This window comes from Mercenaria mercenaria, chromosome 5, assembly GCF_021730395.1.
Source record: "Mercenaria mercenaria strain notata chromosome 5, MADL_Memer_1, whole genome shotgun sequence".
In the NCBI taxonomy this organism is placed as follows: Eukaryota; Metazoa; Mollusca; class Bivalvia; order Venerida; family Veneridae; genus Mercenaria; species Mercenaria mercenaria.
The window spans coordinates 47,970,967-47,993,596 of NC_069365.1; the positions used below are offsets into that span (position 1 = coordinate 47,970,967).

The 22,630-nt window shown below is 33.7% G+C and overlaps 1 protein-coding gene across 3 annotated transcripts in view; it reads right to left on the minus strand.

Annotated features, from left to right (window-relative positions):
• Window positions 1-1,559: 1,559 nt before the first annotated feature.
• The window catches only part of LOC123557126 (uncharacterized), a 120,941-nt gene continuing 99,870 nt past the window's right edge, over window positions 1,560-22,630 (minus strand). For 2 of the 3 annotated variants that reach the window (XM_045348398.2, XM_045348399.2), the window contains exon 3: window positions 1,560-3,144. In XM_045348398.2, the coding sequence (XP_045204333.2) occupies window positions 1,823-3,130 (1,308 nt within the window). In that variant the 5' untranslated portion in view covers window positions 3,131-3,144 and the 3' untranslated portion in view covers window positions 1,560-1,822. Of the gene's footprint in view, window positions 3,145-8,803; window positions 8,909-22,630 lie in introns of those variants that run through there. The other variant, XM_045348401.2, reaches the window with a different exon arrangement.

Consider the following 22,630-nt stretch of genomic DNA (forward strand, 5'->3'; position numbering starts at 1 on the left):
TTATTCTATAAACTTAAACTGAAAAAAATATTCTTCAAAACATTAAAATGCCGACATGTGTCTTATAAATATATCACAAAATATCACCTTGAAACAAAATTGCAAACTATATTTACATGTGAGACCTAAATTACAAGAAGAGCTACAAGTTTGTTTCGAGACTACGAACAACAGTCCGTTTGGAATGATTGTTTGATAGCGGGGTGTTTCTCTTTGTAAACTGTATCGCCGCACTCGGTGGATATATCTGAGGTTATTTGCGAGGAATTTACGTTCCTAGGTGATATGCATTCTTCCGTATCCAGACGCATACACTTCGCGCCACTCATTGTGTTAGATAATCATTTAAACGCCATTTGTTGTTCTTCTGAAGATGACGTCATATCGTCATCATTGCTGCTATGACACAGTGACGTAAAATTGGCCGAAAAAATGTTTAATCTTGCAGATAGCACTACATGTAGTTGCCAACAGCGCCAAGGTACAAGGTACACTCATTTCGTGACTTTATTTTATGGTTACCTTATTGTAACTGTCACGTATTTGAGAGTTATTGACAGACATAACTACAAAACGTAAGTGGGGGGTTTCAGAAAAGGTTTTAAGTATAAAACGCGATGGGATTTAGAACAAAGATTTTTGAAGCACAACAGGAAACAAATTTATAAAAGATATGTACCTTGGAAGAAAAGGAGAATCCCCGATTGTCATTGTGAATGTAGAAAGTGTTAAGGTCTCTAAAGGGGTTGTAAAAACTTACACTCAAGTATGAAGAGTGATAATAAAGTTTATTAGAAATGAAACTGAATTTATAGTTAACCAGTTTCAAAAACGCGTTTTTTTTAAAAAATTAAAAAATCACGCGCCCAAAAGAGTTTAAGTGAACCGGTACATGTTAGAAATTTTATTCTATAAACTGAAATGAGACTGTTCTTCAAAACATTAAAATGCCAACATCTGTCTTATAAATATATAACAAAATATCCCTTTGAAACAAAATTGCAAACTATAAAACTATATTTACATGTGAGACCTATATTACAAGAAGAGCTATAAGTATGTTTCAAGACTTCGAACAACAGGCCGTTTGGAATGATTGTTTGATAGCGGGGTGTTTCTCTTTGTTAGAGTATCGCCACACTCGGTGGTATCTAAGTTTTCTAACGAAGACTATTTACGTTCCTAGGTGATATGCATTCTTCCGTACCCAGACGTACGTACTTTGCGCCACTCATTGTGTTAGATAATGATTTAGTCGCCATTTATTATTATTGTTGTTATGTTCTGTAAGAAAAGAATAGAAATGAAATAGTATGACCATTTGTCATATAAATTTATCAATAATTGGCAGGCATAACTACAAAAAGTAAGTGGGGATTCGGAAAAGTTGTTAAGTTAAAACGCGATGGGATTTAAAACCAATATTTTGGAGCACAATGGGAAACAAACTTACAAAAGATATGTACATTGGAAGAAAATGAGAATCCCCTATTCACACTGTAAATGATAGAAAGTGTTAAAGTCTCTAAAGGGGCTGCAAAAAGTCACATTCCAGTGCGAAGAGTGTAGTAAAGTTTATTAAAAATGAAACTAAATTTATACTTAACCAGTTTCAAAAACGCGTCTTCTTTTTAAAATAATACACGCCCAAAAAGTTTAAGTTAACCTGGACATGTTAGAAATTTTATTCTATAAACTGAAATGAAACTGTTCTTCAAAACATTAAAATGCCGACATCTGTCTTATAAATATATCACAAAATATCACTTTGAAACAAAATTGCAAACTATATTTACATGTGAGACTTATATTACAAGAGGAGCTATAAGTTTGTTTCGAGACTTCGAACAACAGGCCGTTTGGAATGATTGTTTGATAGCGGGGTGTTTCTCTTTGTTAGAGTATCGCCGCACTCGGCGGTATCTAAGTTTTCTAGCGAGGAATTTACGTTCCTAGGTGATATGCATTCTTCCGTACCCAGACGCATATACTTGGCGCCACTCATTGTGTTAGATAATGACTTAGTCGCCATTTGTTGTTCTTCTGAAGATGACGTCATATCGTCATCACTGCTACTATGACACAGTGACGTCAAACGTCTTTTAGATCGCGATTGATAATGCTGAACTTTCACTATTGGACATATGTCCAGCGGTACTTTTGAACCCGACGTATGTTTAACCTCCAAAGTAGATGGCTGAAGGTCAAGGTCATCCTCCTGAGTTGCCAAGGGCACGTAAATGTTTTTTGACCTGTGATTGGGATTTTTTGCATAATTTAGTTTAACACATGTCCTTTGTTCTACAAGTGACGGTAAGCTCTTGTTTAGTTGTGATATGTTAACAAGATCATTAGCGTCACCGTAATCGGTTACCGAATGGAAGTGGCTGCGCATTTTGGCACTGTGTGATACTAGGTCTGGTGGAATCTTAAGCACTATCCCATTTAACTGACGTTCTTTTATATCCATGTTTTTCACATTTTGCACCCAGAATGCTGTTGCTTTCACTATATTTTCCTCAGAATCTGGCAATTTTGGAGGAGATATATCACATTCAAGATCAATGTGATCATTCAATTGCATATTTAAAGAGCTGTTACGTTTGCACGACCCTCCTTGATTATGTATACTTTGCTCTGGGTCTATTTGATGTTTACTACTTTCAGAATCTCTAGACAACTTTGCTCTCTCTTTCCAAATCATTTTCGCACTTTCACTAATCCACTGGGATTCCTCTGATGTTCTTTCATTTTTACACTCCTCATCTGTTACAACTTGGGCAAATTCCTCTGGAAAATATTTCATTTTGCACTTTTGAAATAGCCCTAATATCCTTTTCCGACACTTAGTGCGGTAAATAACATATAGCACGAGCAACAAAAGAATCCCACCTAAAACACCGGCTGTGTTAATTCCAACTTCCGGATCGTACGAATTATAGAACTGGCGCCCAACTAATTTTGTTTTATTGGACTTGTAATTGTTTTCCTCAGAAATATCTACATTAATTCCAGATTGGTTGTTAATAACCGGCTGCTGAGACGAGACTTCGTGTGTGGAGCTGTTACTTGTCTGGTATTCTGTTACGTTTGTCCCATGTGTGTTAGTAAGTAGAACATCTCTTCTCATTTCTCCTCATTTGACTGAAATAATTAAACAACATGGTATAATCATGCTAAATTTATATAATGAACTTGCCCATCTTCCAGTTGGGACAGTACCATTTATTCTTCAAAGGAATGTTCACTGAAAATATTTACTGACTGAATAGCGAACAGTGCAGACCATGATCAGACTGCACGGATGTGCAGGCTGATTTTGGTCTGCACTGGTCGCAAAGGCAGAATCACTTGCCGCCAGCAGGATAAAGGTCTAAACTACTGAATATTTGTGAAAAGGCGAAACACTCGTTTTTGTAAACATGAGATGAAATGGATTGTCAATCATTATAATATTTTATAATTTCTGCATTTATCTCGATATAAATGATTGATTGAGTTTACAACTACTAAATTCCCCTGTGTATGTATTTGCAAACAATACCTACTAAGTTAAACATGCAGTGGAAAAATAAAGCAAATACAATAATCCAATTTATGAATATTGGAATGCATTCTTTGTTACGTTAATATTTTTCGGCGAACGCCGTCTAAGGACGAATTCGTTACCTATGCCACGTGACTTCAGTTTGCAAATCAAACTACTTGATAACGCATTATAGATAATTTATCAAAATGGAAGATTTATGCAACACTCTGCCTCATTGGACGAGAGTGTCAATTTCTTTCACTCTGTTGATTGTGCTACGCTGAGTGAAATGTAGACAAAACGTTTATCCTAAACGACGCTGTTCACAGTTTTTAAGCTAACTTTGGCTCAGTATATTTAGCAAGAATATTGATATATCTCAAAATGATAAGTAAGTTTAATAAATATGATGAAAACATGTTCAAATACCAACATATATCAAATTAAAGAAAGAGCTGAATACGGTCTGCGTATCACATGAATAAGGGGTGTGATAAGAGCCTTTGTAGAGAAGTGCTTTTTAAAAGATTTTCCTTGTTACTGTATATGAAAGGGTTTCTTGCTTTTGTGACTTATTCAGATTGCATATTAAAATGAGTACTTGTTTGCTTTGGTGTATTTGTTATAAATATTTTAACTGATTTATTATATATGAATATTTTTCCTTAGTATGGTATGCAAATATTGAACTCAGTTGAAATCTGTTTTATTATATATATGCCATATAATGACTGAATCTCATTACACTGAAATGAAGGTACGCTGCATACAGTTTATCTATGTGATATGACTACGGTCAAACTTTGCTTATGAAACAGAAATATTGAAATAATTACAATTGTATGTTTTGCTTGACCTTCACTTTTTTATAGGTGTGACGTCATTGTCCAAAGATTCATGAATAGCGAATATGCATTTGTTAAAGCGGGATCAGTTGGCCTATTTTAGAAATAAATAAAAATAATAAATAAAAAAATCCTTTAATTGATTTTTTCTCATGTATTCTAATCAAACTTGATTTGTAGCATCTTTATTAGGCCCGCAGCCAACTTTGTTCAGCTGGGACATTTGACCCCTTTTAGGGGCTGCTAGAGCTAAAACTAGAAATGCCTTTATACAGCGTCTCATGAACAGCTTGGTGGATCTTTGTCATACTTGGTCTGGAGCATCATTATAAGGTCCTCTTCCAAATTTATTTATATAGGAACTTGGGCCCTATTAGGGACCACTATAGCTAAAAGTAGATATGCCTTTCTTCGCATTAACCACTAAAATGTAATGGATTTTTATCAAACTCGATGTGTAACAATATCGTAAGGTCTCCTGCTATTTTGTTACAAATGGGGATAGGGACCAATTTAGCTAAAAATATAAACACGTTTTTTTAATGACCTCTTCTCATGAACCGCTTCACGAATCTTCATCAAACTACTGCTGTAATTATTCGTCTAAGGATAAACGAAACAAAATTGCAACCCTACGAAACCTTTGCGAAAACTAAAAGAGAACCATTTAAATTGTTAAAGTGCGGTGTTTAGTTTTGCAATTTGAAAAATGTTAGATGAAAGATGAATGTTAGATGAAAAATTCATAAACTTCTTTCCTTATTACAATTCGCCGACCATCATTTTTAAAGATATTTCTTGTTCAACCATGTATTTCTAGAAGCCAGGTTTACATCCGAAGAGCTAAAAGTTCGGTTGTTCCGAAAGCAAATAGCAACTTAACAACACGTGTTTCGTTATGTTCCTAAACAGAAGGTTAAAGTGAACAATGTAAACACTGTAAATTCAAATCGAAGTTTAATAAATGACGCAAACACACCATCTTGTTATACTAGTATATAATGTCTATTATTACATACACGTTTCTATTCCCCGTTAAGTTACACTGGTACCGGAAACGTCAATATTTTTCCATACACTGACGCCTGAATTTCATATCGGGTGCGTGACGTAATTCAGTGTTTGTTCTTGCACTATTTTTTTCTGTTTAGTTCAGTATTGTCAATCCTATAATGGCTATTGAACAAATTTATGATATTTACATTATATGTATACGTGTAGATGTGTATGTAATAAAAAGGTTATTATCTTTGCATTGGGTTCTTCAGCGGAAGAATATAGCGCTCCTAAAGTCGCGCAATATTTCCGCTGAGAACTCGTGCATATTTCCCGATACAAAGCTAATAACCTATAAATATTGCACTATACTGATGTTATAACAAACCCTGTTGTTCTTCCTTTCAACCAAGGACATTCTTGATATTAGCCTAAGCACACCTCATAACAGGTTTAGTCTATCTCAGTATATAAATATTAATTGTTTAATCTATAATGTAGTTTACGTTGAAAATCACGCAACACATTCCTGCCAATAATTCTCTCCGATTGTATAAACAAAAGTTATAATATGTGCTCACATGTTTTATCTGACACTGATTGCAGGCAGTAAAGCTTTAATGAAAGGAGGAAATTATATTGCATGAATGTGTTTAGAACATCTGAAGTAGTCGGTGACTGTAGAATATTTTTCAAAGGAGTAACTATAGAATGCATCAATATGACGATTGAACAATCCAATTCAATCCTTGATATAAAAACAACAGCAAAAACATAAAACTTTCTTTTAAAGGCTCTTTTACTAAGAAATAGCTTTGATGTTATTTAAACAGTAAAACTGCGTCCAAATATTCAAAATACAGAAGCTGAATCTTGAGTTACTAATATTGCCATTTCCTGGTAATGAAACTGGCTTTTAAATAGTCACAGGGAAACGAAATAAATAATTGTCTTGTAAAATTGTGCATTAATTTTTTGTTTCTGTAACGTGTTTGTACTGTAATTTGTACTGTATCTTAAAGGTAATATGACAGTCGGTTATAACAATACATTTGTGTTTCTAGTGCTGACACCATGTTCATAAAGCATTTTCCGGTCTCAGCTGAATTTGAGTTTGAAATTTTAATATCAATTTTACTAGGTTAAATTCCAACTGAGACTGACTATCGATACTGAATTGTCATTTGAAAATAGTTATTAACTTAAAATTTAGTTTTAAAAATGCTATTTATATATAAATGACAAATAAAGTTTCATTATCAAACTCAGCTGAGACTGAAAATGTTTTGTGAACACAGGGCCTATTCCGAAGGAAGTGATCAACACATCAAGTAACGGGCTACTTTAATTTTAGTGTTGTTTTAAAATGAAAGTCAATGATGGGGACTTACAAATAGCAACCCATTTGAGCTCGGTACCTGACCTTTAAATGTACGAAATATATTGAGCAAAGATGACAAAGTGCGAAAACATGATAACCGGAAAGTAAATTTAACCGCATGTATTGATAGATTTCATAACCATTGACGTCATTACACTTTCACCCAAAGAAACTGGAGGACTATCAATTAAGTAAGTGGAATTATGGATTAAATTAAGTACTTCTACAAATAGCTGTATTCAAAGGAAAGGATAATACCTTTATAATACTAATTGCGATGTTATTCAATCTGTATGTACGTCATAATCTGATGAATCTTCAAGTTCTGTCTTCCAAGTTTATACAACATATGCATGCAAGGAGTGTCTATAACTGGTGCACCATGTGAACTAAATAGTAAATGTCCTCTTACCAATGCATGCAAACCCATTAATCATTTTTATTCTATTGACAAAACAAACCTTGAGGCAAAATAATTTTGCGCAATGTTAAGGACTCGTAATTCTGCAAATCAAGTAAACATAAAATGTAGAAAAAACTATTCAAAAACCGTAATATAAAAAGCTCTTTATGTTTCTTTCCTGCTGTCAGAAATGGTTTACTATTGTTTACAAAACATAACAGGAAAATGTATATATAATTTCTGTATTAACATAAACTTAAAATAGATTCTACTATCAAAGCTGACAGGTTATTAACTGATTTTAAACATGTGTGATAGCCATTCCCAAAATAAGAATGGTCCATTTCCGCTAGAGTATGTAATTTGTATACTTTTTTCGTATCATTTTATGTTTTACGGTTTGTAGTATTTGACTGTCAGTAAAAGATGCTCTGTTCTTTTATATTTTTATCTCACTTCAACTATTTCACGCTGCATGTAAAATCATTTGATAAAGTATGTTTTATTAGAAACAAATATTTACACTAAGAATGGGAATCAAAGTGCCTTTTATCAATATTTATTAATCTGTGAAAAGATCCGCTTGAAGCATAAAACATTACCAAGCAACTCAATAGCAGATTCGGTTTGAACCAGTCTGTCCCTGGGAGGTTATGAAAATGACACATTATTCACGTTGGAACGTTATTCATACAGGCCAGTTAACAACGTTGTCTTTTCCGAAGTAAGCATATATTGGTAATTTATATTGGTGTTCAGATGAGTGTGTGTATTCGGTTTAGCCTCTTTTTCAGTCATTTAAACGACGATGTCTACTTGTATCAGTGAGCGCAATGCTCAAGTTTATAGTCCTACCTCACAGCTCACGCCGTAGATACGTAATATAATACCCCACCTAGTCGAATTATACTGACACCTAGCTGACTAGTCCTAGTAATATCCTCTTAATGCTGAGCACCAAGCGAGGAAGCTACTAGTACCATTTTTCACCACTTTGGCATGAGCGGCCAGGGATAGAACCCATGACCTCCCACACGTAAAGTGGACGCTCTATTGATGTTTTCGCAATATACAGCATGTGTACTAAGATAAAACATGGTATTATTGAACCATTACTAAGAAATATTTTAAGTGGAAGCGTGTTTAAACCAATTTAAACACTGCAAAAACGTTATACGTATTGCAGCGAAATAATTTCACGAGTGCATAGCACGAGGAAATTAATCCGTGCAGTTTATAATTGATCCGGGGTCTTTAAATTGATTAAAAATGCTTCCGTTAACTATTAAGTATGTCACAACTGAAATACGTACATCACATAGTATCATTTCTCGATCCCTATAAGTAGGTTTATTTGACGTCACCATTAAGGCGTAAAAATAAAAAGCTGACATCATTTGTCATGTTAAAGTGATGTGCAGTATTTTTTATATTCTCTTTGAAGATTGCCTCTAAAATTATGATCCAATATTTTGTATGTAACCTGAAACAACGTTAATATACTGCGGAACAGAGGGGTATGATCATTAGGAAGACAGATTCCTCCACATAGGCATTGCACCACCGGTGTAAGTCAAAACAGCGCCCATTATACAAGTGATAGAGCATTTGCAGTGGAAGATAAAACGCTAAAACTATAAACGACTCACCTGTGCATAGAAGGGCATATATAAGTATTCCGCGTTTTGTATCTAACCATTTTAGCATTAAACACCAATAAATAAACTCATTCCAGTGTATAGCAGCAGAGTATATATATCCATAAAGGAGACTTTGTAAGATTTCCTTCGATTTTCCAATAATTCTACCTGGGTTTGACAAAGACGCAAAATCTCTGCAGGTAATAAAGTGTTGCTTAGTAACGGAAGGCGGTTGTCGCCATGTATACAGATCTAAGAAACGATTTTTTGTTATCGGCAGTTGAAGAAAATGTGATATTTCCTAATTAAATCAACACGTTACGTACGAGATTAGTTGCTTTCAACTTACCTATACATGTTTAAAATCAATGGACAGGCACAGACATGACCTACCAATATATCATGTCATTTTATTTCATATTATATACAGTTGAAAATCGGTATATCGAACTCGCTTGTCTCAAAATTTTGGCTATCTCGAATACACGTTCAAGCACAATGCTGATAACAAGTGTACAAAATATCACTTTAGGTCGAATTTTGGTAACAGCTCGATGCCTTGAAATTCCAGATATCGAGTTTCAACTGTATTTGCTGTTTACCAACACCATCTCCTTTTCCAGTAATTATAATAGTTGTATAATACTCTGTATAAAGTGAATGTTTTTGGAAAGATTTGATATCGTCAAGAAAAGATTAGCATGGGGTCTGTTTTTTCTAACTGACCTTAATACAAAATGCTATTTCTAAAAATGGCAGATATATACATGAAACAGAAACGAGATTTCTTTCAGCGGTGTCAAGAGAAAAAACAAAGTATGAACATATACGAAGTCAACTAGACCTATGCGACATTTCAGTCTTCAAACTAATTTATGCCAGCTGTGCTTAATGATTAAGATACAAAAAAGGTGTGTCTATAAGGAATATGTTTTTGCCTCAATGTGACTTAAGAGCATTATGTATTGATGAAAATACAACCGATCTTAACCAGTTTAGACACAGTGTTACTGACTAAGGAGAAACCCTTATCATGCTTGACACGACTGATTCTACCTTTGCGACCAGTGTAAATCATGATCAGCCTACACATCCGTGCAGTCTGATCATGATCTGCACTGTTCGCCATTCAGTCAGTATCTTTAAGGTTAGCACCCCTTTTAACATTTAATAGTACTGTCAAAATTGAAAGATAGAAAACTTCCCTATAGAAAACGAGCAGGGTAAGGGTTAAAAAAGTGAAGCATATATAGTTTCAACGGAAAATACAGACTGCGAAATGTATCATGTAGAAAAACACACTGTCTTTACAGATTTTACCTGGCAAATCAATTTTTGACCCATAAGACACTGAGAATAATGCTGTCGTTTGGTTTGTTTTAATGTTCAAACGTAAATGTGAACTAATTTGCTTAGATAGACAAGCAATCTTCTTTGAAAGATTGACGGAAAGGCTTAACAGTTGAATGCATGCAAGCTAAAAGACCCAACGTAACCAAACATTATAACAACAGACACGGTTTGATCGAGTCTGTTCATGAAAAGTGATGGAGTTTACAACACCCGTCTCCTCCCCTTGCACCGGCTTAAACAGAAAAATGAATGTACTCATGATACAAAAGGTCTGGACTAGAAATATAACACCGTTAAGGCCCAGACATAATTGTTCTTCTATACACGAGTTGTTCATTTCTTTCCAGCCCTTGGTAAATGCTGCATTACGAATATGATGTAGATTAATATCTCACAATATCAATAAACGTTTATTTTCAATTTCTGTGCAGCAGTTCTTATTGAATTTCGCATAGATATTATCTTAAACTCCTTGGAGCATAAATGTCGTTACTTCAGCAAATATTGATGTGCGAATTGTAATCAAACGTTTTTGATCAAGGCACCACAAGCAGAGCGTTTTTCACATTTCCATAAAGGGGTGTAATGAGACTTAAATGGTATCTAATCACTCTTTTACTTCCTATGTAAGCAGTAATGACGTCAATCTGGAAATTTTCCTTTCAGCAAAAAAAATAAAGTTTAACGCCCTTAAAGTGTCCGAATGAAAAGAAGACCCAAAACAAAAACCAAAACATTTTAATGTTATATACACTCTTGAACTAGCTTTTTACTTTAGTTGATTCACAAACATATAACTGATATGGTGAATATGCAATGCTATTTACAAATTCCGTTTATAACTAAGATTAAGGAGGTAGTATACCTTAACATTTGTATGTGCGCATGCCCAACCGGAAGCTAATGTGAGGATTAATCAATGGACAAGTGGCACAATTGTCTAAGATATTTGTGGTTTGACAAAGTAATCGAGCATAGTCTACATGTCATGATTTAGCACTTAAGACTTATAGTAGCCATTTCACACAGCGTTTTCCAAATCTTCATCTTATTCGTCTTCAAAATCTTCATCTTGAATAAGTGAAAGTGACACGAGTGTTCAGTTAATCTAATCTGTGGCATATTATATGAGGGCGTTCTGAAGTTAACTTGATTGGATTTTAAGAAGTTAACTTATACATGTACCGGAATATGAAATGAAGTCACTGAATATACTAAAATTCGGGTTGTAAATTCAAACTGCCATCGCAGTTGGGTAATGTACTAAGCTACACCAGTATCTGTTGAGATAGTACTTTGCCTAATTTTATAAAAAATATGTTCACTAATTTAACTAAATTTTGGACATTTTTAAGGAGAGTAAGAAATTACCAGTACATGTATAAATATTACCCAGGCGGCGAAGTGGTAGAACGCCCGCTTCGAATACGAGAGGTCGTGGGTTCGCTTCCAGGCCGTGTCATACCAAATATGTGACAAATACAAGTATCCTCTTCTGGCCTTCATTATGAAGAGGATGGTACTAGGTCTTGCCGGTGTCAAGTATAATCTGACTGGGTGGGTTATCATGTTATGTGCCTACATCGAGATATTCCAGTAATGCAGTACTGTGCAAACTGTTACAAGTAAATACCGTCGTTTATATGACTGAAACATTGTTGAAAAGACCCTAAACCTGACAACATACACACTTGCAGGCTAAGAGTGGTTATAGAGTTTAGATATTAGAACGATGTCTTTATATGTGTGTCGATAATTGCACAAGCAACCATTGTAGACGCAAGATAATATCGCTTTCACTTCCATGTCATTTGTGCAGTGTGAATACAAAAAGATTGCTAGGAAAAATTTGTAACTGCATATTAGCCATTTTTCATCTAGAAAATTTGTAGTGTAGATATTGAATTTCCAGGGAAAATGGAACTTTTAATTTCATAGCGCAATGATCATTCAATTTAAAATTGATGAAAATCTAGCAATTTCAAGTGTCGTGTCTTCTCATTTCAATATCATTTAGACCGAAACATTTCAATATTAAGAAAAGAGAATTTGCGCTGAATTATTCCGAATGCATATTGTCATGCATGTAACAGTTTTACATTTCTGTTCAACTTTATATTATGAGAAAGAGCTTGTAAAATTATGATAAAATAGTGTTAAAGTATATGCATGCAACAAAATCCTTGTTCAATAATGTATTATCAAACATTTTGGTTTGCTGCATCAATTTACAATGCAAAATTGTGAATGAAGCATGGCCATGCAATACAGAGTTCCATAATATTAGTTAACAAATGATGCCTGTTTATGATATTTATACAATACCTTTTCTGTATAATACGCAAAACATTTTAACATCTATTAATAAAAATATTTTTGGACGCTACATCTTCCCTTTGTTCAGGCTGAAAACAGTATGATAGACAATGTACAAAATTCCTTGGACTTAACTGCTTGGATATTTATCTTCCTGCTCGTTTTATATGACCCTTTATGTTTTTTCTTCTGTCACCCTGCTTCTTGTAAAGGTATTTAAAACATGCATATCACATGGTTTAATGGGGATTAGTTTTTTTTATTCTTTTTATCGACACGAGCATACTTGTGTTTTGCATAACAGATTTTTCTGGCGGGAATTACTTTTTTCATACTCTCTTTGGATTATAGGAGGGATATAAATGTGAATTGGTGCTTGTCATTATCAAGTTTAAGCTCACCAGCAGCATTTCTGCCGCCGACAGTTCAAATGCGCTACCTAAGAGAGTGCCATTATTTGTCCCTTTTTGTTGTTTATAAAATTTACTTTGTCCATATAATTTTGTTTGTATATCATTTATGTACACATCCATACAAAGATTGTTTTAGGGTTACGGTTTGGACAGAAACATTCTTGGGACACGACTTTTGCTACTAGATATTAATCCTAGTTTTTTTTCAGGCTTACTGAAAGTCATTTGACATATATGATTATATGAGCAGTCTTTACTCCCCTTTTCAGCCTTCTTTGTCATATTTACGACTGCTGGAAGCATATCAGTTCCCCCCAAATCTTCAAAATGTTTCAAAACTCAAAACCTTTTATGTCAGTTGCCAATATGTTGTTGATAAACTCGGCTTCTACCTGTCGTTTCACCATGTCCAAGACCAATTTAGTATACATGTACGGGCTCAATGATTTGCATGTATCAGTGCAGTAAAAGGTATACACAGTAAACGGTTTAAAATTCTAAAATTCAGTTTTTGAATAATTACTCTTAAATTGGATTATACAATTTCAAAAGATTTCAAGCACATAAAGTTTGAGTAAACCTCAAGCATAGCTTCAATGTTTTTGAAAAACATTGGAACACAAAGCGTATAATCTGATGGTATGGAATGATATGGCATGGCGTGCTATTATTCCGCGCAGTTGTATAGAATTCAAGAGGGTAACATACATAGCTAACATACAGAGCCTAACATATGAACTGTTACAGATACTTACAACGGCTTGTCATTGATAAATAGTGGACTTTAAAGTTTTCATATTATTATAGGACTCCTTCTATATATCGCCGATCCATAGCTTGTGCTTACCGGCCTATGTTCAATGTATGTTTACGGGGCAATAACACAAAAATTAGACTGTTAAAGTTAATTTCAGATTACATGAAATAAAGAAATAAAACACTTATTCAATGGCTCAAAACTGCTGACTAGCAATAAGTCCAATACCAGTAAAACATGTGTATACCATGTTGCATTAATAGACATAGTTCCAGGAATTTGAATGCGATAAATAAAGATTATGTCATACTGGGAAAGATCAAACCGAAGTTATATTCATTAATTCCTATGTTTTCAAGGACGTTATGATCATTATTTGTTATTATGAGTTTTATTGACCTTCTGCAATAAATAAATGTTATGAAAACAGATACACTCGGCAATGATTTCACAGAATTAAAACGCGCTGTGCAGGCTCCCGTTCTATTGTCTGTAAGTGAAGTGAATTTTTTCACAGATATTCTAGCTTTGCGTTCAAGTGAGCGCAATGACAGAGAGTTTTACATAGAAGATAAACATTATACGCGATGAACATAAATTATTGAATAATGTATTAAAGGAACAACAACAATTATGAAAAATTAAATCAGAATCAAGGGGTAAAAGTTTCAGAATACAAAAAGAGAACTTATTGGAAACGAATGAAGTATGGACTGAGAAAGAGACATAGAGACGCTTTAGTTTCAGGTATTGTGCACATATACAATTAAAACATTTGCATTTTTTGTTGTATACATTTGTATTTGTCTTTTAGACAGCCAGAATCATGGCTTATAAGTTGATAGTTATATTGTTTGTTATAAAAATACCCTATATAAGTTTTACTTTTCATATTATTTCCTTCGTAGACTGTTCCATTCAATGGTAAACAAACCTTATGAAAGTGTGATAAATGTATACCTTGACTTGCGTCCTTTACAAAATTGTCATGACAAACTTCTGATATCATTTTGCTATGCACTCGATCAATTATTTATTCTGGTTTCTAAATTACTCACAGATTAAATTTTACACACTAGGTGTGTGTGAACCATGTAGTTTTGATATAAATCTACCGTATCTGTCTAACTAAATCTACTGGGAAATTCCTGGAATACAAAATGGAAATAAAGCTTCCTTGTAGACGTTTAATCAAGATCCGTCTTTACATTTTGCAATGAAAGTACCGCTATATGCCTTTTACCTACCAAACGTAGCCCTTATTTAGGCGACTAAAGCCAAAATTATAATATGCAAACTAAAACACATGGTAATTTCACAATACCACACATTTTAACTTCCTTGATTTAATGCTGCCCTATCTACAATATCACGCACTCACGTGGTTACGCTCTCACGTGGTCAATATACAATTGACGATTAAACATGTATATTGTTTTCAATGGTCACTACTTGATTACTTAAGACTGAAATGTATCTACGCTAAATCTTGTATGTAGTTTCAACGACGAATTTACGGTAAATTATAATCAAAAGTTTGATCAATGCATCGCAAGCGGAGTCTGTCGCTGAGACTGCAGAATCTGCAAATTTCCTTAATAGGAGAAAAGGAGATAAAACGATATCTTATCATTCGTTTACTTCCTATATTAGCAGCAAATGACGTCAACATAGCGTTTTCCACTTTCAAGAAAAAATGTAAACACTCTTCATGTGTCTAGGTGAAAAGAAGGCGCCGTGGTACAGTAATCAAAAGAATGAGAACATTTCATACACGCACACACTTGTTATAATTCAATTTCCATTTATGGCAACATTAATGTTATAATGAATATGGTTCTTTACATCAGGAGAGAGCGTGCTGTTTCAAATTTCCATTCTTAAGAGTATTTGTACTTAAACGAAACCAAACAATTCACTTTATAAGGGTATTTATGTGTGTCACAACGGTATTTCAGTTGAAATCTACAAAATATCTAGTCAATAAATCACTAGTCAATATAACTTTGTATTCTTCAAGATCGTGGAGAGAATATTCATTTTTACTATAATAGAATTCCGCTTTAGCCGGTGCTTTGAGGCTTGAGGTTGTATCACACTTTAGTACCTCTCGTGAATAGATATTTTCAAACCGAGTGTGTTTTTACGTTGCTTGATTGCGTTATATTTTTCATCAGAACAGCAGCATTGAAGTACTGTGTGTCGGTTGTAAAAGTGTTTGTTTTGTTTGGTTTGTATCAAATCTAAAATATCCCCATGAAGTTCTAAAGATCTAATGAACCTCACAGCATAAGCATCGATTTAAACAAAATTCTGTTGTAAACTAAATTGAATGGACTGTATGATCCTAAACCTCCAGAAATAAATACAACACAGGTTCCAAGTATTAGGTGATCTAAATCTAAAATAAAAAAAAGCTATTCAGCTATTTCTGGTAGAGTTAGACCCTTGTCCTCCGCATCTCAGACACGACCGTGAAACTTTTGCTCCGCATCTCAGATACAACCGTGTAACCTTAAAATAAATTGACCTTCCACATACCTGCTGGAAATGGCTTCCGCAAATGACAGAGATGAAAAAACATATATACAGAAAGATAACATGCTAAAGTTCAAGTTTAAGTGCAGTTACAAGCTGGCATATTTAATTAAATGCACATCAACAAGTTACTGCTTCTGCTATTTATGCCTTTTTAGCGCATGCATTGAAAAAACCTGCACAAACACCAGGATAAAATATTTCCTGTTAAACTTTTTGCCAGGATCGAAATCATGTACATCTTTGCTCACTTATGATTGAGGAGATCTTTGCAGACGTAACTTATAAGAAGCATGGTACATGTATTTACTGACCTGTTTTCAGAATCTGTCAGAAAAACACTGTTATTGATCAAAGACTAGTCAATTATGTCACTTATCATGTATTATTTTGTACTGCGCATCTTCTTTGAAGCATAAATTTTGTTTCAACAGTGAATACTGATATTAGATAATTACACACCGATTGATCAGACATTCAAGCTTACTCAGGCTCCGAAGTTGCTGACTCTTTCAATTTTCTTAAAAGACCAAACGAAGCTGAATGATATCTTAGCACTCGTTTACTTCTTAACTTACAAGAAATGACGTCAACTTTTAAGAAAATAAATATTAAAGTGTTTTAATGAGAAAGGGGCGAAATTGGATTGTGACGTTGACATCAACAAATGCCAGCATGTAATTCATATTCAAACTTGTAGCAAACGTAATCTATAATATATTAGGCTGTAGCCACTATACGTAAATTCCCTAAGGCATTGAAATGCCATATCTGAGTTATTGCTGATTTTGATATTGCTAACATTTCACTACGAGTGATTCACATTTTGTATATATTTACAAAAGCATGTTTTGGTTATCTCCATTTCTTGCACGTTACCGTTATAAATGTTAGGGATACACCTGGTAGAAAGAATTCTATTTACAGTTTCCGGGGAATCGGATTACATAACCGTTTCAGACTTCGCATTCTAATCATATCATGGCGGTGTTCTATTGTGTTTTTTATGTATGCGTTTAGTCCTTTCTATTTATTTGACTTTGTATGTATATCTATTAGTAACACAGTTATACCTGCACTGTTGTAGGGTTTTGTTTCTACAGGGTGCGCTCTTAGGCTCAAATATTCATTTTGAAACCTTGGTCTTGTATTCAACTTTTTAATTTCATAAATGTGTCTGTTATAAATGGGTCTTTCAAATCTGATCTATTACGTGCAAAAAAAAATGTTTTAATATAACAAAAGTTAAAATTTTGATCACTCGTATGTTTTGTACACTTTAAGTGTCAATGTTCGTTTTCAGATAAACATATGTAATTTAAACGGGTCTTTATTTCTTTACAGCACGAGTGACGTGCGTCATGCAAAACAATTAACATGCAGAAACTTTATAACGGTATGCTACGATAGCCGATTGATCAAAATAGGGGAGCTATTAAATCACAACATAACAAAAGAACTAGCATCGTATCTTACATTGTAAAAGTTTGCTGAACAGAACAATTTTCAAACCATATATAGAATTAAGTTCGCGTGAAAACGTCAAGGAAAAAGCGTTCATATGGACATGAAGAACAAATATGATACCAACCTCTATGCCCCAACCTGTACGCTTCTCAATTTGTATACATTTGAAATAATTTGCTTGCAATTTATTATTAGAAATTCATGACAAAGTGTACGCTTTTCATTCGTATCGAAACATGCTTTTCCGGAATCAAAAAAAGTATTATTAGCATGTCATGTAATAAAATGTCTTCTATATACTGGAAATATAACAAGATAAACAATACACTGACTATTGTTCCTTTTGTAGAAATTGTATTGCATAAAGCGACGGACAGGCACAGAAAGCATATGTAACATGCATACGGCTTTGTTTGGAGAGCCCACGGAAATGGTTTTGTTTTGGTTGCAAGACTGACATAAAGACATTCACAATTTATCTAGATGTACTTGCCCAATATAAAACATAACAGTACCATTTCAAAATTGTGTCGATTTGAAAAAAGACATTATGTCTGAAATCATTCGTCTTCCGCCTCTGATTCATATGGGAAAGGTGGCAGTTACTTGCGGAGAACAGGTTATCCAAGAACAAAGGTTAGGACAACTTCCCGCCGTTACATAACTGAAATACTACAGAAAAAAACGGCGTTAAACCTAAAACAAATAAACATTTCAAAGTAACATTAATGCACTTTGCTTATGTATTTTTGTATACAGTCATATCCGTTCGACTATAGGGTTGTTAGTGAAAGGGTTTGGTCTTTGGCCTTACCAGTGTAAAATTGTAACACAGGTATATCTGAAATTTTAAACATCGTAGATATATGACTTTTAGAAAACAATGCATGCATCTGATACATACATTTAAATCATATTGTCACTATGATATATCAGCGCTTACCTATCATTCCCTTTCTTGTTTGCTAAAGGCGGGCGAATTTAAGTTAATCGAGATCAATAACGCGTCACAATCATATACCATTAAAATCTGCCTGCTGAAAACAATATTCCCTAAGATGCAACAATGTTTAATGAATTGCACACACAGAAAATTTAATCTTCCTTAAAACATTTATGTAGTAGCAACGACGAATACTGATGAAAACTATTATCAAGACAACTAAAACAGAATCGTAGCCTGATGAGGAATATGTGCCTACGTCTTTAAACGAGAACTGGAGTTAAATTCATCATATCTAATTTCTCATTTACTTCCTATATTGCAAAGAAATGAAATCAACCCGCCTTCAGATATATCATTACCATCTTATCCACCATTATAGTTCATTCAACAGCTGCAAAAGATTATACAGAAAAACACATGTAAAGAGTTACGTACAACGTGAATTAAAGGGATAAATCAAATATGTTCAAGATACGGTTATGAACTTTGCACTCTTGAAGTCCACACTGTCTATTATTATCATATAAATCATTTCATAAAGTGCTAATATATCCTTAAATAAATGCAACATATAGAATAATTAAGTACAAACTGGGAGGTAATACGATAAGCGCTGTACGCTCTCTCATTCAGACAATTGTCTGTCAATTTTCAGTGTATTTTCATTGTTACTGTCTAGAAAAGACCCAAGTCAGTAAATTTAGGGTGATATTTCGGAAATTATCTTTGACCGGGTTACAGTTCGTATATACTCTGCGCTTCGTGTCAGTTTGACAAGTTTCTTAAGAGTGATACTTTGCAAACTATTACAAAAAGACTGAACTTCGATTTATTAATCCTAAATGAATGCATATATAATAAAGCAATAAATAAATAAAGACACGACTTTTTGTGTAAAAGACTATAAACATAAATAAGATACTAGTAATTACAAATTATTAAGGCTTTTTACACGACTTAATAAAATGTAAAATGAATAACAAAGTGACATTGCAAATTTTTAATGAAGGACGTTATATGTAAAATCGTAGGTTATTGTTATACTACATTGTATATCAAGTAATTCGACAAAGTCATATTAAAGCCTTCGATAAACTTTTGACTGTATTTCCTTGAATTTTATCTTTACTTTATATCAATATCAATGATATTACTAACATGCTTTTAGTTTTTGTTCTGCATTCCTCGAGAATTATATTTACTTTCTACCAATGATAATTTGTACTTAGTACATGTTTGTCGATTTTGTTCTGCAATTCCCTAGACAGTATATTATTTTTTTACCAATATTACCATGTTTGTAGTTTTCATTTTGTATTACCTTGGGTTTCATCTTTACTTTCTATAAATGATAATTTGTACCTAATATATTTTTGCAGTTTTTAAAAAAAAAAAATTTAGTTTCATCTTTACTTTCTGTCAATGATAATTTGTACATAGTAAATGTTTGCAGTTTTTATTTTATTTTTTACATTTACTTCGGTTACATCTTTACGTTTTTATTGATAAGAAATTCTATTTCTATGCTGTATTCTTTTATTGATTTTATCTCCTATGAAACCATATGCATTATTTAGAGATGACTAATTCTTATAACAATATATGAGCCGCACCAAGAAAAAACCAACATAGTGGCTTTTCGACCAGCATGGATCCAGACCAGCCTGCGCAACCGCGCAGTCTGGTCAGGATCCATGCTGTTTGCTTTCAAAGCTTATTGCAATTAGAGAAACCGTTAGCGAACAGCATGGATCCTGACCAGACTGCGCGGATGCGCATGCTGGTCTGGATCCATGCTGGTCGCAAAGCCACTATGTTAGTTTTCTCATGGTGCAGCTCATATTATCCATATTTAGAAAAACAGAAAAGGCATTTAAAAGCATCGATGTTACATAAGAGTCAAATAACGGCTAGAAATGTATCAGTGTCATAAAAATACTTTCCTACGAAACATTCAACAACATTATATTATAAAATTCCAAGGCAGTTCGCTGATGGTTTACATCTTTCTTGCTTATAAATGTGCACTACAGCTGCTCCGTTGCTAACAACAGTTAGTTTATACTGATTTATTTCAGATCGATTGTTTACAATAGTTTTTATACTACTTTATTTAGCTGGATTGTGATGAAAGCTTTTAAGCTTATTTGAACCACTCAGGAGTCCGCTTTCCGAAAGTAAATCAATACTGGTGTCATTTGAGAAGGCATGATCGTGACCACTGTAAGGCTACTCGAACCCAAGACCCAAAGATTGAGCGGCTGACACTCTAACCACTAGACCAACGCTTCCGTTTGACAACAAAGAAAGGAATCACTAGTGGTTATAAATTGATAAAGGATTTAAACTTACTTAATTAAATTGTAGAACTGATGTAGCGGGTTTGAACAACAGTTAAATCAGGTTAGAAAATAATGGTCACTGTCATTGCAAAAGCAACATTTTCCACACAAAAAGCAACCTAGACTGTTGTGAAAAATGAAAATACCGTCATGATAACATTATTATGTTGTGGTATAAATTGCAATTTTTTTTGGAAAAAGATGTCAATCCATTAGTCAAATTTTGCCTTGAAAATTCTAATTAACTTTAAAACTAATGAGACTTGTTAGGTCAACGAACGATGCAAAGAGCTTTACATGTTGTCTTCCTACACTTGAATTATGTCGGGAAATCAATACAATTAGTGATATGAAAGTATAGGAATGCTTTACGGAACAAACTTTACTTAAAAACGCATGGTTGCGGTTTTATTTTGCACATGTAGCTTTAAGCCATTTTATGAAAACCGGAATCCCACTTTATTCAAAGAGAATAACAATGGTTTCATAATATTCATTAATTACGTTACAAGAGACACTCATTACATTTTCGACTTTAAATATCGAATTTTGACTGGCTGATACTGTCAAGTGTTGCAATATTTGGACAAGGTACTTCTAAAGAATAATACGTTTTATCTATTAATCAATTCACACTTAATGCATATGTAATTCTTAATATGTAATTCTATATAAATTCTTTGATCTTGAAATCCGAAGTGTCTTTCTTTCAATTTAATTAAGCACGATTGAACTTTTTTTTTACAAAATAACCATGCTTTACTCATCATGGCATTGACGTTTGAATTTCAATTTTTCGGAAAATATCACTGAGTGAAAATGAAAAGGGTCTGCAAAAAAGATTGGGAAAGCAATAAGAAATTCAGTGCTCTTACAGAAATTAATATAAGAAACTATATAAGGTGAACTCTAACAAATGACAATGGCATAGCGATAAAATTAATTGTATACCGTATAAGATTAGTAACCTTGTTCATATTCCAATATCTAAGTAGATCTGTCGACCACAGTCTCATAAATTTAAAGAAAGAATATCTTTTGTTACTTGAATCATTGCAAATGTTACCCGCATTACATGTGCAGGGAAATTTAAGAGATCCCAGTAAAAACACTGTTATATATGGAATGGAATACTGAGTTTGTAAAATACAATCGGAATGAGAGAGAAACCATTTTTTTTTAACAAGAGATCACAGAGTGATCTTGGCGCCCACCAATGTGCCATTTTTGAGTGTTCCAAATTTCAAGACTTATTGACTAGCTCAAGGTCAAATTTCATTTCCGTACACAACACTGTGCATGTGGTCCAAATTCGAAAGCTGTAGCTTGAGAAATGTGAAAGTAGGTCACTAGATCAATTTCAAGGACAAAGTTCTTTGTACACATAACTATGCATGTGCATCAAGTTTGAAGGCTGTAGTTTGAGAAATGTGAAAGTAGGTCACTAGGTCAAAATCAAGGTCAAATTTTATTTCGGAACACAGAACTAATGCATGTGGTCCAAATTTGAAGGTACTAATCAATGTTATCAATGTAACAAAGTTCTTTGGTACATAAACTATGCATGTATCCAAATTTGAAGGCTGTAGTTGAGAAATGTGAAAGTAGGTCACTAGGTCAAAATCAAGGTCAAATTTCATTTCGGAACACGAACTAAGCATGTGGTCCAAATTTGAAGCCTGTACCTTCAAAATTGAAATAGGT